The 17768-nt window shown below is 33.4% G+C and overlaps 1 protein-coding gene across 10 annotated transcripts in view; it reads right to left on the reverse strand.

Annotated features, from left to right (window-relative positions):
- Positions 1-17768, reverse strand: part of ERBB4 (erb-b2 receptor tyrosine kinase 4) — a 1175572-nt gene that overhangs the window by 275965 nt on the left and 881839 nt on the right. For 7 of the 10 annotated variants that reach the window (XM_021924408.2, XM_021924406.2, XM_021924405.2 and 4 more), the window contains 3 exons: positions 16587-16680; positions 8412-8566; positions 1202-1276 (listed from right to left, as the gene is read on the reverse strand). In XM_021924408.2, coding sequence (XP_021780100.2) covers positions 1202-1276; positions 8412-8566; positions 16587-16680 — 324 coding nt within the window. Of the gene's footprint in view, positions 1-1201; positions 1277-1397; positions 1443-8411; positions 8567-16586; positions 16681-17768 lie in introns of all 10 variants that reach the window. The other 3 variants (XM_021924409.2, XM_021924407.2, XM_021924402.2) reach the window with 1 other exon arrangement.

Raw genomic sequence — 17768 nt, forward strand, 5'->3', positions numbered from 1 at the left:
GATAGAAGCATAGTTCCATTATCTCCTCAAATTCTCTCCTTCCCTTTTCCAGTCAACCTATACCCCAGTCTCCAGCTCTTGGCAACATTTCTGTCCTGATAGTTTCACCTTTTCCAGAATGCCATGTGAATGGAATCATACAGTATGTATTTTTTTAAGTCTGGTTTATTTCACTTAGTACAATCTATTTGAGATCCATCCATGTTGTTGGGTGTATCAGCAGTTTGTTCCTTTTTATTCTATTGCTCAGTAGTGTTACAATATATAGATATGTCACAACTGAAGAACATTTGAGTGGTTTGCAGTTTTCGGTGGTTATGAAAAAGCCACTACAAACATTAGTATATAGGTTTTTGTGTGGAAATGAGTCTTATGTTTTGTTTTTAAATTCCAAGTTATACTTTTACCTGCACAAAATATTTTCTGTATTGTCTTTATGTTAATTCTTATAATTAGGAATATGCCAACCAGTTAAAAATAATGTAAAATCAGAAATTGAATTAAATTAAATAATAAATACAAGCATAGATCAACTTTTGCAAATTCCTTCCTTATAAATATTTTTGTAATCATCTATTGAATTAAGAGCAAAAATATTCTATTAAAGTTATATACTAATAACTCAAAATGCTGTTTGGACTACAAAAATTAAAAATCAAGGCTGGGCACAGTGGCTCATGCCTGTAATCCCAGTACTTTGGGAGGCCGAGGTGGGCAGATTGTCTGAGGTCAGGAGTTCGAGAACAGCCTGGCCAACATGGTGAAAACCCATCTCTACTAAAAATACAAAAATTAGCCAGGCATGGTGACGGGCACCTGTAATCCCAGTTACTCAGGAGGCTGAGGCAGGAGAATCACTTGAACCCGGGAGGCGGAGGTTGCAGTGAGTCAAGATCATGCCATTGCACCCCGCGCGGGGAAAAAGGGGAAAGAGAGAGACCCAAAGTCACAAAAAAAAAAAAAAAAAAATCGATGGTGTTACTAACTGGGACTCTTGTATCACAATGAATGAAGGAAAAAGATAAGAAAGTTGGAAAGTTGGCTTGAGAAGGAAAGTGTTTTATGCCTCTTTCAAAACTTTCTAATTAGATATATTAAGAGTTATAATATATTAAAAATTTAACCCAACTGGTTAGTACATTTTGTTCACTATAACTAGGAAAGGATTTGAGCGACAAAATGGAAACATGGTAGATGTTACCTAGCATGTTGTGGTAAAGTGGAATGGCCCGTCCATGGGTAGTAAATGCAGTCATGACTAGTGGGACCATTACACCTGCAGGCAATTACAGAACAGAAAACATCATTCTCCATCCACAGTGACATGCACACACATGCACCAGTGCTCACACACGGAGCCTTGGAGGAAGAACATGGGAAGCAAGCACACCAAGTACCTATCCATCAGGCCGATGCAGTCTTCAATACTTGAGCCTATGCACCTGCAGAAAATGCAAATTTAAAAAAATACAAGGGGAGAAAAATTAGTCATTTAAAAAAATCAGTAAAACAAATATTGATTATCTTGAATTCTTATAACTATTAGACTATTTTGGAGCACAATGAATTTCAAGCCAGCAAGAAGATTTTTGCTTGATGAACACACATAAATGAATTGCTGTTATCAACCAAGTGGAATGCAAAGAAATGCCCACAGTAAAAGGAAATATTACATTGGTTCTGTGAATAACTTCCAAACACACAGCTCACTTCTAATACTTTAATATCACTTCTAATATGCATCATACATGATTACATGTCTCAACAAATAAGCTGATATTTCAGTGACTATAATTGTTTTCATGTGTATGGTTTCTTATGAAAGGCCTTAAGTTTAAATAAAAAAAATCAATAAGAAAACCATGAGCAATTCAATATAATATAATAACCTGATGCTCAATGCTCATTAAAGATTGATTTTGGCAGAAAATGAGTCAACATGCTTTAATGCTATTCTCATGGATACTTTACATAATCAGATTATTCTGGTTCTTGGTTGTGTCTGTCTTTAAAAGATACTTATCTTTAAACATGAATTTATTTAAAAAGAAAATTAACTGGTTTCACCATACTGCAGTTTATCTTGACACTCTCTTTTAAAGTAGCAATGCCATAATAGGCAAACAAAAACAGGTTTTTTAACTACCATAATAATGAACTCAAACAATAATAGATAAAGAAATACTCTGTAAGGAAATGAATTACCTTTGAGACTCAGGTAAGTAAAGAATACACTGAGACTAACATTTAAATGGAATTACATAAGTACACAGAATTTTAATGTACAGTCCCTAGAACTTCATTTTGAACTAACATAGAAGTATTATTTCTTTCATCTTCCAATACACCTGAACTCTTTTTCCTTTCCTTTTCTCCCCTCAAAGACATACAGCTCCAGAACATTATCAATATCCTTTTTATGGTTATGATTTATAGAAGTGCCTTATTTCATTGGTAATAAAGATTACATGTATTTCCAAACTCTAAATTTTCAAATTTGAAAAAGAAGCTAAAGATAGGATCATCATATAATGATGTAAGAAGGTGCCTATGTATAAGGCCACTCTATCTATTATATATTTAAATAACTCTAAACATTGGTGAACTAATATAACATACCTATAATAACAATTAAGTCACTTATCTCATCTCTTTGCCTCATAAACATTTGTTATAACATTCCTGCTAGCTGAAAAATTGGTTCGTTTTTGTTTTTGTTTGGAGTAGCACAAATTTTAACCTATGGAAATAGAATACACCTGTATAAAAAGCCTTTTAAAAATCAACTAAAAAGGAAAAATCTAGAGTACATAGAATTAAATTGGTATTATAGTCAAAATCATTTCTAAAAATGGGAAATTAACTACTAAAAAAGCGTCCGATTTGTCTTAGTTTTCTTTTCATTATATTCCAAAGAACTTGTTTTTTTATACGTTCCTGCTCTATCTTCTTGAAAATTATTTTTATACCATATTACCATTTTGTAAAATTAAAAGTCTACTTATTAGTTCCAAGTGAGAATCTAAAAAGCTATGGCTAGTTTCCAATCCATCTTTATAATTGAAAGATTAAAAAAAAAATCCAAAACCAAAATTTAACTTGAGGGAAAAGTGTGAATATGAAAGATTCTCATTCATTAAAAAAGCCCTATGTTACATGTCTACTAAGTGTTCCTAGCATTCTAGGAGCTAGAGGGAGAAAAAAAGATGAATTCGATATTTTTCTATTCTCAGTGATCTCTGAATTCAATGAAGGTTAATGAAGGAGACAGATGCATAAACAGCTGTGTATTGAATCATGTGATAAATGTAGTAAGAAACATGAAAAAGCGGTTCAGGGTAGTGTGGAGGGGGGACACCTAGAGCCGCCCTAGAAGGGCATGGTAACCCTCTTGGGGGAGGTAGGAAGCTGAAATTTAGTGTTGTGAGCTGGGGTTGGGGTGGCGGTGGTTTCTGCAGGAGCAAAAGCACAGACCTGAAGAAATGTATCGTATATGCAAAATAACTACAAATAATTCTTAGTAGTTGGAGAGCAAAATATGAGGCAATAGAAAGGGGGAAAAAAGAAGTTAGAACATTAGGTGGGAGCCAGATTTTGAGAAATATTTGCTTAGTAACAATCAATAGAAAATCACTGTAGGGCTTTAAAGAAGTAGTGAAGTTGCTAGATTAGTATTTTCAATAAATCTCCTTGCCCTGTGGACACTAGTCAGCTGGCAGCCAGGCCGACTCGTTTGGCACAAAGACTATTTGAGTCCATGTAAGAGATGATGGACTAAACTAGGGAAATGGTAACTATGATAGAGGCAGAAGATCAGATTCAAGAAATACCTCAAAAGATAGAGGGAATAAAAAAGAGCAGTTGATTCCTGATTTGATGAAAGTGAAAGGATCAAAGGAGTTAAAGAAGACTTACATTTCTAGCTTCGCTAATAGTGGTACCATCATTGAGAGAATCCAAGAAGACAAATATGTTTCTTCCTGTATGTGTTAGGGGATGACTAGTTGATCATTTCAGTTTTGTGTATCTAGGGTTTAGTATGGCTGTCCTACATCTAGATAGAAATGTTTATCAGCAGTTGGAAAGATGAGTGGCTAAGGGGGAAAGAAGGCATGAGTAGAATGATCAATCCTGAAATAGCATGTAGGAGAAAGTGGAAACCATGTAAGTGAATAGATGGCTAAAGAAGATATAAAAAGTGAGAAAAGCAGAGGCTGAAGATGGAAACCCAAGGAACCCCAACAGTGTGTGACATAAGATGAGTTCTTTGTGCCAGAAGAGTGGGAAAATATAATTGAGTAAAACCAATTAACTGTAGTCTCATGGAAGTCAAATCAGAAAAGAACTTTTAACCTTTGTTAGTACATAATGACTTATAATTTCCTTGATGTACTCATTTAACCAAAATAGTTTCGATATTTTGATAAAATCTTTAAATTTTGAAATAAAAATGAAGGAAATTTTTAAAATTTTCCATTAAAAGATTATATAAAATAACCATTTCTTTCCAAGTCTAAAATGCAGGGGGTGATCATCAGTGTGAAATGCAGAGAAGTCTGGTAAAATAACTCTTAAGATAATTTTACTTGTCATTGTCATGGTCACTAGAATTTAGGTTTTTGTTGAGAAGCAAATTGGAGATAGAAAAATAGAGTCGGGGGAAATAGGGGGGAGGGACTGAGGGAGCAGGATATAGAGTCAAGAAACGTTGCTGAGGTGATTGTGTAGGATATTTGAGATTCAAACCTATTTTTAAACTGAGAATGAAAGAAAAAAATGAAAGACAAAGAAAAATAAGAATATGACTGAAATGGCACCACCCTTTCTAAATACAAGCCACTGAAAACTAAAATATAGATATTATTTTTCAACCCTTTGTATTTTCTGTAAGCAACTAATTAGTACATGCAATCTGCATCCATTCAGCAAGATCATAGAACAACAGAAACACTAAACTTTTGAAGAGCCAAAATCACAAATAAATAACTGAATCAAAATCTAGAATAATAGAATTATTAAAAAAATACTGTTCCAAAGTAGAATACTTACAGAAAGATCAGAAAAATAAAACACAGCATGTCTAATTAACAAATTTCGAAACCATATCTAAAGTTCTGAATATTAAACTGTTTAACCTTTGTTAGTACATACTGACTTATAAGTTCCTTGATGTACTCATTTAACCAACATAGTTTCAATATTTTGATAAAATCTTTAAATTTTGAAATAAAAATGAAGGAAATTTTTAAAATTTTCCATTAAAAGATTATATAAAATAACCATTTCATTCCAAGTCTAAAATGCAGGTTTGGTTTGATGCAAAACCAAAGTTAAACTGACGTTAAATGAGCACATACTCAAATGATATTAGTGAGGAAACAATTATTCTTGCACTCACCACAATTTAATTACATTAGTTTAGTTTACAAATCTTTAAAAAATATTCTATCTTTCTAATTTCAAATCTGAACATCATTCGTAAGGTTTAAATTCTTGCTCATCATTTCAAAATACTGTGGAGAAAGGTCTGGTCTCTAACAGAGGATGTAAATTAAAGAATATATATTTACTGGACTGTGAGTTCACAGAGGTCAAAAGCTGCATCTTGTTCATTTCTGAATTTTCCTATCACTGTGTGTGATGCAGAGCAGATACCCAATATAACAAAGTTGAAGAGTGAATAAACTAAGAAAAGGCTGTTAAAATAAAAATTCTCTAGTCAAGGTAAGAAGAGACAATCTTGTTTCCATGGATATTAGTGAGAATCTACTTATAAGGGCTAAATAGATGACCTATTTTAAAAGTGTCTAGAGAACTTGTTAGAGCCATTATATTTAATGTACTTTTAGAGTGGTAAAAGTGCTTTTAAAATTTGACACAGATAACTTATTTTCAGAAAAATCATTAAACAGTATTCAAAGTAAGAACTTTACTTCTAAAAACTGTGATTTGAAAGAATATTTTCATTAACCTGGTTCTTGAATTATCCGACATCATATAGGCATAGAAAAGAAAAGCTGTTTTCCAAAGTGGAACTGGCCTGGTGAGCTCACACTTACTAATAGGTTGATTATTACCTGTGTTTAGGAATAAAAATAGTCATTTGCTCTATCATCCTCATTGCCCCTGTGGTTTTCCTAGGAAAATATCTTATCTCTATATGCTCAATTTGGAAAGAAGGGACTGACTGCACAGAACACCTTATTGCTTCAGTAAAAGATCTCAAAGCACACTGTTCTACTGAAATAGAGTATACATGAAGATTTAGGAATTTAAGAATCACATCCTTCCGGAATTCCTGGCACTAGAATACTCTAGGACTAGAACCACAGCATTTTTATGAAGTGAGTGAATCTGGATAATATAGAAGGTATTTTAAAAACAGGATGGCAGAAAGCTAAATGAAAACAGGAACAAAAATCCTTTAGGATTAAGTCAGTCATTAGAGAACGCATTTACCTTGGAAGACGCCAGGGAGTACAATATTCAAATTCTGTCTCAACTTAATCCTGCAGCTGAAAATTGCTAAAGGCATCTTTTTTTTCTGTTCACTTGGAGTTCCCAAATGCTCTGGTGAGATTTCTTCCCCATTACACTTTCATCCTTCCTTTTGACTGAGATGGAGATTTTGTTGCTACCATAAACGAATCTCTTTTCATTGCCTCATATTTCTACTTCCTCCTACTATATATGTTTATTATTATTATTATATAATAATGATTTAAAAGGGCAGAGTGAAAGACACACCAGCCATGCATCCAGACTATGGCTCTGTGATCTCACTTACATTTCCCTAATGGCCTCGTTGTAATTAGATTTGCAAAAACAGCAAAAGGTCTCATTTTGAATGGCAACAGCTGTTGACATCAACATTATATTGAATAATTTACTGGTTTAATTTTAGCTGCAAAACAATAAAATTCTCTTGTGGATTATTTTAGCAGGCAAGTTTTCTCTTTCTGTTGCTGACTCTTTCTTCTGCTCCAGCAGAACCAGTTGTTTTTTTGTGAAATACTCTTAACTCAAGTGTGCCAAAAACTCACAAGGGGAGCAGTTTATTACCTCTAGTTTCCTTTGAAGCAAAGTGTCTATATGACTATTTCAGCACCCTAAACGTATACGTGCTTATGTGTGAATCAATGAGTTGGCAATTACCACTTCAAAGCTGAATTTGAATTTGAATGGCAGAATATTACTTTACCTTTTGAGGATCTGCCACTTCACAGAGTGAGTTCAGCTTATTTCTTGACCTGCAGGAAATTGTAGCAACATCTGCAAATTGATGTTTTCTTGGCAGGAAATGATGTCGCTTGCTTAACTTCTTCAGTATCCCCTAACAGCTATCCCTTAATCTGGCAGAACATCTCTTTATGGAATCTCACACTTTCCTGCCAGATATAAAGCACCCAAGCTGATTCTCAACTACAAATGTGTGTGTATGTGTGTGTGTGTGTCTGTGTGTGTGTGTTTATATGTGTATGTGCACCCACCTATGGGCTTTCACAATGGAGAAAAGGCTTTATGGTCAGTAGGAGGATGGCAAATGTAACACTGCTTTCAATTACAAATTATTCACCTTCCAGAGGAATGAAAAGGAAAAATCCTTACTAAAATAGATTTGTTATCTCTTAAGAAATAGTTGTTGGAATTTGTTAAATGAATGACATTATTTCTTTTACAGTTCAGTGCTTTTCTTCTTTCTGTAATGTGTCTTTGTTATTCAACTGTTATCAATATCAAAGGTAATCTAATTATTATTCATTGCACAATGTATTATTTTGAAAAACAGGAAAAAAATTTTACGGAGCTTCAGATTGCCCTATATCAGTCGAAGAAATTCAAGGCTAAAGGATTACCTGTAACATGGTTACTTTCAAAAAATGTACTCGTTATTTTTTAAATACATATATCACTAGGTTCCCTTTTTCCCTGCCATTGTTACCTTTGTTCATAGGTTTTTGAAGGAGTAATTTAAGGTAGTATTTATCAAAGAGAAATATCCTCACCTTAAGCTTATTGTGACAACAAAGAAACAGAAATAGAAAATTTCTGTTAAAGAGTTGATAAACACAAACCTCAAAAGCATGATGATTGTCATATCTTTTGTGAGATCTTGAATCTCCAATGTAATCTGCAAGAATTTCTAAGCTGCATCCAAAGTATACCCGACACTAGTTTCATGAAGGTGTTAATAGAATGGTTACAGGTAAAAGCTAAGCAGAAATATTTAAGAGTGTACAAAGTTGACTCCTTAAATCATTCTCTTAGTATTTCTCTTAAAATCAGCATTTCAAATATAAGGATTAGTAGAGTTCTATGAGAATGGTTTACATTTCAGAGATGGTACCAGGGATAAAGGTACATGTGGATAACACATACCAGGTGAGCCCTTGGCCAGCCAGGATGCTTACCCTTGGGTGCAGTTTGGATGGCATGGATGGCACTCCCGATCTGGATCAGCATACTTGAAAATGAAACTGTTTGCCCCCTGTAAGCCATCTGGACATTTTTCCACACAGTTTGGGCCATCTTTAAAATGAGAGCACTTTGTACAGTTGTCAGGACCCTGAAATGTGAAAAAGAAAAAAAAAAAAAAGAAGAAAAGTGGTGTCATTTCCTCTGGAATGTGTTCATGTGGTTTAGTTACTGAGAATTCAGTAGGTGGCAAATCTTCCTCTAAGAGAATTGGAGAACATTTTCAGCAGTACAAATGTGGATGTAATTTTTGTAGTACAAACAGTGCTAAGAAGATCCGTCAAGTTCAGTTTTGATATCCTGTATGTGTGAAAACACCATAATAATATATTTGTTCTTAAAATATTTTCCTTTTCGACATAAGCAGTTCCTGGGCCAACTGATTTCCATGTCATGACTCTAATGTGACTTAATTCGATCAGCAAAATTGTCCAATGACTTTCTCAAAAGGATGTTAGTATATTCTTCTTGTGATTTATTTCTGGCAATATTATAGTGCAGCAATTTTTAGTAAAACACAATTTCCCTAGAGGTATTTCATCACCATCACTGGGAATATGTGAATACTCTTACTAAATAGTTAATGAGAAAAAGGATATGACAGGAATTAACTAAAACTGAATTTTATATAAGAGTAGGATGTAAGCTTTCCTTTGGTTGTACAATGACTTTATTTATAAAATGAATTTTAAAATTTGTTATGATAACATTATCAGGAATTAGGTAGTTTAGGTGAATAAAAATAATTTCTAGATTTTTCTTTATTTTATATCCACTGTGAAAACACTAAAAGTCATATTATGTCTATTTATAGGGATTTTAGTAAATCACAGAACAATACTGAAAGGCATATAAATGCACATTTTGATGAGCAAAATAGTCCATAACAATAAAGCAAATACATACAAACAAAGGCTCCATGGAGAAACTTATCAAAGGATGAAGATAATATAAATATGAGTATAATAAATGCAAATAGAACAAACTCACTCTATATTTATGTTCATAATATACATTAATTTTCTAATATGTAGAATATTAATAAGTGATATGAAAATATATCTAAAAGTCATGACAATATTAAGATGTTAAAACTAAAACATATAGGAATTTTATAGAATACAAACTGATTTGGATCTGGTATAGTGGGTAGTAAGCATACTAGAAATGGGTATATCATCACAGCAAAGAAAATTTAGAACACTTTGGTAATGCTATCTTTCTTGAAAGACATCCCTGATGCTTTCATACATTCAGCTGTTGTGAACAACAGTTACTTGAAATGTACTTTACATCTCCTTTTTGGACACCATATTGTCTTAAAATTCCTCTCCTCTTTGACCACTCCCCTTTGGAACTTCTTCCCCTCACCCATTTCTCCCTAAAATCTGGCTATGTCCATAGAGTTCAACAATCATTACAGTTCACACTGAAGACAAATAAATAAGTATATTTATTGTATATTTAAGTAAATTTAAGTATATTTATATATTGTATATTTAAGTATATTTATATATTTATATTTAAGTATATTTATATGAGAGACAATTCCATCACATTTGTAGTTATAAACAATGAGAATTTGGCAGTCAGGAGTTAACACTAAGTTATAAAGAACTGGATATTAGGTAGGGACTGTAAAGATAATGGGAGTCCCTTATATCCTAAACCAGGAGTGTCCAATGTTTTGGCTTCCCTGGGCCACATTGGAAGAAGAATTGTCTTGGGCCACACATAAAATACCTGAACACTAATGACAGCTGATGAGCCAAAAAAAAAAAAAATGCAAAAAACTCATAATGTTTTAAGAAAGTTTATGAATTTGTGGTGAGCCACACTCAAAGCTGTCCTGGGCTGCATGTGGCACATGGGCTGCAGGTTGGGCAAGTTTGTCCTACACAAATGTTAATCCAAGAACAGCCAGATAATACAAATTCGTTACTTAAGGCATCAGAAAATCGAGAAATATGATATTTTAAAATTTAAAAATGGAGGCGTGTGAATGAAGAATAGAAGTGTAAAGAAGAAAAAGTAATCAGGAAGAGCTTTCAGGAAATCCTGAGACTGGTGGGGCTCAATCAAGCACTTGTCTATTTCACTATTTTGATGTGAGGCTCAGAGCTTGGGAAAAAAAAAAAAAAAAGCCTATAAAACCTAATCCTGATTCTACCTGAGGAGTTTTCTAATGGTAACTTCTTATTTCTTCCCAAAAAAGAATACTTCAGATGCTTCCAATTTTAACACCTGCTCATGGGTACTTAGGCACGTAATATTGTCTATTACATAGAATCATTTACTGTGCAAGTATGCTCAGTACCATGACTTATTGTACAAGACAAGAGACATGCTGATGTCTTCTTGCAGCACACAGAATAAAACTTACAATAAGTAAATTACACAGAATCTGAATTAAGAATTAGGAATTATTCTTCTAAGTAATATAAATGTATTTTTCTTATACTATAAAGTCATGTCCGGGTGAAGTCAAAGGATATAAAGTTATGAAAGTAAAATTAAGTTCATATTTAATCTTTAAGTATACTTTAATAAGATAAATAACTTTTTGTTATTTGTTTTTTAAGTATGTCTTAACTATAGTAATATGACACTTAATGATGCCTTCTTTTATTTCCAATCTATCCCTTTCAATAATATCCTAGATTTCTTTCATTTTTAAGTAGGATTTTATTATCTCATTTTACTTATAGCTATCATAGTCCCTGAAATCATTTTATTTCTATTGCACTGAAGACATTGTTTCCTTCACAAAAGTGAACTGAAATGTATCAGAAATTTGGAGTTAGAACTTCTATAGTTGAGTCACAGATTCATATCCTACTGACATATTCTGAGCAATGTATCATTAGGTGGTTTCCTCATTGCGCGGATATCACATAGTGTACCTACACAAACCTATATGGTATAGCCTACTTCATACCTAGGCCATATGGTATAGCCTTTTGCTCCAGGACTACAAACTGCACAGCATGTTACTGTACTGAATATTGTAGGCGATAGTAATACAATAATAAGCATGTACATATCTAAACATATCTAAATGTAGAAAGAGTACAGTAAAGGCATGATATTATAATTTTATGGGAACACCATTGCATATGTGGTCCATCACTAACTGAAATGTCTTTATGAAGTGCATGACTGTATTTGATTTTATTATCATGATAGAAAACCTAATGTCCCAGGCTGACATAACTAAAAACGTCCAGGCAAATCTCAGAAAAAGAAACGTACTGATTCCCCATCTCATTTCCATAAAAAAGAGACTTAAAGAAATATACCTGTATCTAACATTTACTCTTCTTTCACTATATTCCCCAAAGGCTTTAAGAACCGAGGTGCAATAAATGAATTGATCAATGCAGTAATAGAAAATGAAGGTCAAGGCAATATTCTTCCTTATCCCTAATTCTAAGCTACCTCTGGAGTCAATAATCTAGACAGACAACTAAAGGATAGGCTGAATCCTTATAGAAGCATCATATATATATGTATATATTTTGAGTCATCATTGATGTTTTTCTCTGGTAGCTACTGTAAAAGACAAAGTTATGATTCACCAGTAACCAATTATATTCTATCCCAGTCACATGACAAGATTGTAATTCTCCTCCCACCAGAGACAAGCTATGACTTAATTTGGACAATGAAATACAACTAGAGGTGATTATGAGACAACTAGTGCTTAAGTCTCCAGCCTTCTCTGGTGCCATGACTCACAGACCTCATGTAGAAGTGGAAGTGCCATAAATTAAAAGCATCCCCGAATGCTAGACCATAACAGGCAGAGGAGCTGCCTTAGAACATTTCCCAGATTTCCAGTGTACTTTACAAGATGGCTGGGCATGGTGGTCACATCTTTAATCCCAGAACTTTGGGAGGCCTAGGTGGGCAGATCACTTGAGGCCAGCAGTTCAAGACCAACCTGGGCAACATGGTGAAACCCTGTCTCTACAAAAAATACAAAAATTAGCCAGGCATGGTGGCACATGTCTGTAAACCCAGCTACTCAGGAGGCTGAGGCACGAGACTCGTTTGTGACCAGGAAGCAGAGGTTGCAGTGAGCTGAGATCACCCCACTGCACTACAATTTGGGTGATAGAGTGAGACTCTGTTTCAAGAAAAAAAAAAAAAGAAAAGAAAAGAAAACAAACAAAAACCAAACATCTACATACTTTACATGAAATAAAAGAACTTAAACTTATTTATGTTAGCTACTGCAATATGGAGGTTGTTACAGCAGCACAACCTTTATTAACCTAACTTTAACAGCTTTTTCACTTTTATAGGAATGTATTTCAAAATCAGTTCCCTTCCTATTTTTTCTCTTCTTTTGCTGCCTCTCTAGCCTAAGTTCTGGTCTCCTGAAACTGTCTGATTTCCCAGGTTTGTCTTTCTTCTCATATTTCCTCCTATATCCTTCTGGATAGGACTGCATAAAAGTAATGAAAGTAAAGCAGAATGAATACAATTATAAAAAATTAAATAAAATATGGAAGACCAAGTGTGGACAGACAAGGACATAAAAACAAAGGCCTTCTTTTATTTCCAGTCTATCCCTTTCAAGAATATCCTAGATTTCTTTCATTTTTAAGTAGGATTTTATGATCTCATTTTACTTATAGCTATCATAGTCCCTGAAATAATTTTATTTCTATTGCACTGAAGACGTTGTTTCCTGGGGGACAAAAGTGAACTGAAATGTATGAGAAATTTGGAGTCAGAACTTCTATAGTTGAGTCACAGATTCATATCCTACTGACGTGCTGACTTTTGGAGTAACTTTCTAATCATTATAGGTTAAATTTCTTTATGTTTTAAAGGGAGAAAGTGATAGCATGCTTCAGATGTAACGGTGTTTGGTAAACATAAGTATATATCAGTTTTTGTCATTGGGGAAATATTCATAGATCAAAAAATGTGATTTCAACAGAATATATCATAAGAGCAGGAGGGGGATTTCCAAATGGCTTTGATGACTTCCTCAATTTCATCAAAGTGCCAGTCTAATGGAGAAGCTTCCAGAACCTCTTGGATATCTTAAATGATACATGACTGTTATCTGGCACACAAAACCATCTCTGACTCTAGTTGTGGTAATTAACATGTGGGCCCAGAAACAGACAAAAACCTAATATGAATTGTAGGGGTTGAAAGAAACCAAACCATAGCCGGAGCAATGTTTGGGCCACTGGTTGAGCTCAGCCACACCAGTTTTCCAGACACCATTACTGAAAGACATTGTGTTCTTACCTGCTTAGCATTCAAAGATTACTGAATCTTTAACTATCAAATAATTTAAAAAATCAACTTTTAGAGTTTTAAAAATGTATATTTTTATAAACCATCTCAAGTTTTTTGAGGGACAGTGAATAAACAAACTGCCAAAACCCACAAATTAGGAGAAAATAATGAATGAGTTATTCAGTAGTATAATTTTATGCAACAGGAGGCATCATGAAGAAGAGAAAAAGCATGGAACTGATTAGCACACTGAGACTAGATGGTAAAATTGTGATTCCAAAGGTCTCAATACTACAGAACAATCCATTTAACTACATTGAGCAATTCATTTAACATCTCTGAGATTATTTCCTCATTGGAAAAATGGGAGTAATACCTACAAGACAATAAAATAAAATGTAGGTGAAATACCTAGCACAGAACTAGGTCACAAAAGGCCCTCAGCAATGTGTGTTAAATCATGAATATAAATATGATCCAAGATGATCAGATTAATTCTGACCTGATTCAGAGGTAAAGTGGTCATTGAACTTTTTTCACACCTGAAAACTAACATAGGCATACTGAAGGGACAGTTACTGAATTCTTTCTTTAGTGAAGGTTAGACTTCGCTACAGATGTTAAGCAAACATCAAGTTTTCATGCAGGGGATTTTTTTCATGAAATTAGAAAAAAAATGGTATCTCATTATGCTACATCTAAGCAGATTAGTTTTTTGTCTATAGGATTAGGTGAACTAAAAGTATTAGTTCATAAATAGATTTGATTTTTCTGAAAACTCACAATTGCAAGAAAGGCCAAAATATTATTACTTGAATGTATTTTCATTATACAGTATACAATAGACAAATAAAGGACAATGTGAAAAAATTAAAATATGCAAATAATACAATTTAATTTTTGAGAAATAATTTTGAATATTAATGTTTGAATTTGCTAATATGTAAAAACCTATCAATATGTAAGCTCATGAAACCTGGCACAAAGTGGGTACTAAATCATATTTGCTGAATAAATGAATAAGATGTTTCTTAAAGCCTTGTTCAAACTAAAAAGGTTAACAGAAAGAAATAGGAAATTGCATGTGTGAAGAAAAAAGTAATCTAGAAAATCGTAATAAGAAATTTATGGGAAATATCAGTGCAGTGGTACCTGTAGTGATTCACACACCACTACTGAAAGACATTGTGTTCTTACCTGCTTAACATTGAAAGATTACTGATTCTTTAACTATCAAGGCAAGTTTTGGCAGTTGCTCATAATTTGTTGAAAAGTGTTTCTGTAAATCTATGTCTAATATATATTATGATTGTATCTAGAGGCCTATGATGATTCCCAGCCTATTCAGAGATGGCCAAATCCTTGATTATTTTAATTATACATTTTTAAAAATTTCTGTCTCTCGGAAAGATTTTTTTAATTCCATGATTAATAGTCAAGAAGTTACCTAAATATGTTCGTTTTTAAAGACTCATATAGATATCTCAACTTGCCTTAACAGGCCATTACAGAAGTTCACTTCCCTGTATTTCATGACATTCTTTACAGAATTCATATTTCTCACACTCTCGATTAATTGTATTTTTCATGACTGTCCATAATGGAGAAAGAAAATAGCTGCACATGCCCTTTGCATACTTATTTGGAGATCATTACATATTAAACTGCCTTTTACACTTTGGTTCTTCATGCCAAACAACACCATTTCTTTTTCTCAGAGGTCTAATTTTCCAAGCTAATCATCCTTGTGGTAGTCCTCTGAACTGGCCAACTTTTCCACATCCTCCTTTAGATGAAGTTCCAGAACAGCTCATTGGGGCCTAATGGAAGTTTGGAGGGCTCAATGATATATGTTTTTTTCTAAGCTAATTAAGTGCTGAATAAGCACTCTGGTATAAAAATTAATACTATTTAAATTTCCAACGAAATCGTACAGAGCAATGTGAAGCTCTTGTCTACATCCAAATGTTGGTCTCAAATTATCCACTGAGAGATGATTCAATAACACAGATAAACTGGAAATTTTTCTAAAGAAGGATGAAAATGACAATTAGGAATGAAAAATTTATACTGATCTCATTATTAAGAAAAACTCGAATGATGGAAACCAAAGAGAGGTCTAAAATATAATTTTCTCTCTGAGGCTAACTTCAAACTATGTAAATGAGACCTCATCCATGAGAACTTTCCTAATCCTATAACCCCTCCTTGGATTCTCATAGCTCAATTCTTCCCTCTGCCATAGTACTTATTGCACTGCTTTAGATTTTAGTTTATGAGTACTTGTCTCCTTCTTTCCACTGTCTTTCACACTGCCACAATAGTTAAAGGATTAAATGCATGTAAAAATGTGTGATAGCTTTCCTCAAATACAACATGAACTTTTACATTTGTGTATGTTTACATGTTTCTTCTTTCCAGATTCTTCTTCAAAGCATAGCTCAAACATCACTTCTTTATAGCCTATCTTGATGTCTTTATTTCCATCCCAAAGACAGAATTAGTTTTTCCTTCACTTGTGTTTCTATAGCAATTTATAAATATTTTAATTTTGTTAGTGATTATGCTTCAATCTAATTATTCTTTTCTATACTGTGCAAAAGTCCAGGACCACTTCATATCTTATAATTCCATTTAACTATTTTATCTGGAGAATAAATATGTATGACATCGACTTTTAACTATTTTATATCTACTACTAACTTTAAGCCTCTTGTAGGCAGATAAACATGTTTCCCCATGGCATCCTATAAGTAGCTATTGAATGGATGAATAAATGATAAAATAATAACAAACATTCATACATGATACTAAATAAACCAACACATTACAGATGTCTTCAGGCTTACCGGTCCATGGCATGTGAGGAGACCATCTTCCATCTTCTCACACTGAGGGTCACACTCCACACAGATGGAGCCGTTCTCAAACTCCCGAAATTCACTGTGAAAACATCAGCCACATGAGGAGGTATAAGCAAACAAGCTGTCAACCTAACAAATGAAGTAACATCTGTGAAAAGTCCTATTGGCAGAGTAAATTCTACAGTTTGTTTCTCTATGTGCCAGGAGCATCAGAAACATTAAGTTTTCCATTAGGAGAAAAGATAAACTGCAGCCAGATGGCTCTCCCTGCCCTCCAATGAGTTCAACGTTAGACTCATACTGGAAACCTCTCTCCTGCAAGACATATTCCAGCAGTCTCAAAAAGAAAAATAAAGCGACAAAGTATAACTCTTCTATGTTCTGATGACGCAGTAAAACCATTTTTACCTTTTTAAATAAGGCTGTGCCTGCTTTGTCTTTATATACAATTTTACTCTCAGAGAAGCTTTACTTTCTAAACTCTGAAAGAACTATTGTATTTTTCTTGATGCTAAGTTATGTGAATGTTCCCCATCCTTGTCCTTCAAATCCCAAGACTCTTCGATTGATTTTTGGTGAAACTTCAAAAACTACTTTGATTCCTCTTCTCCTTTTAAAATATCTGCCTTGGAGAATTAGAGAAAATATCTTTTTATGGTAGATTTCATTTTCTTATATTATTGATCTAATATCACGACATCTTTTTGCAGTCTAAATTCTTTTTGAAGTAATTCTGTATGGTACACAATAAAAGAAATAGTTTAATGGTAACATCCTTAAACTTTCTAATTGAAATCTCCTGGGATGGTGGTCATCCCTTCCTATATCCTTACATTGTTGTGGCTATTTGTATATTACATGTGATCAACTTATCAATTTTATAATATATGTCTACTGCAAAATTTTTATATCAATAATTAGATACCAGTCATCTATAATATGTTTAAACCACCCTGTTCCACTAAAATACAGCAGGATAAGGTACTGAGTACAGACAATTTAAAATGCCATTTACAAATCATTAATAAAATTTCACTATGTTTAGCTACTTCATTATTTTGTGCTTTTGTGTCCTGTGTTACCACTCCACACCAACAGCATTACAGGTATGGCAATTTTTGATTCATTAGGTGATACATTAAAAAATATTTTTACCTAAAGAGAAGT

The sequence above is a fragment of the Papio anubis genome, chromosome 10 (assembly GCF_008728515.1).
Source record: "Papio anubis isolate 15944 chromosome 10, Panubis1.0, whole genome shotgun sequence".
NCBI classification, from domain to species: domain Eukaryota; kingdom Metazoa; phylum Chordata; class Mammalia; order Primates; family Cercopithecidae; genus Papio; species Papio anubis.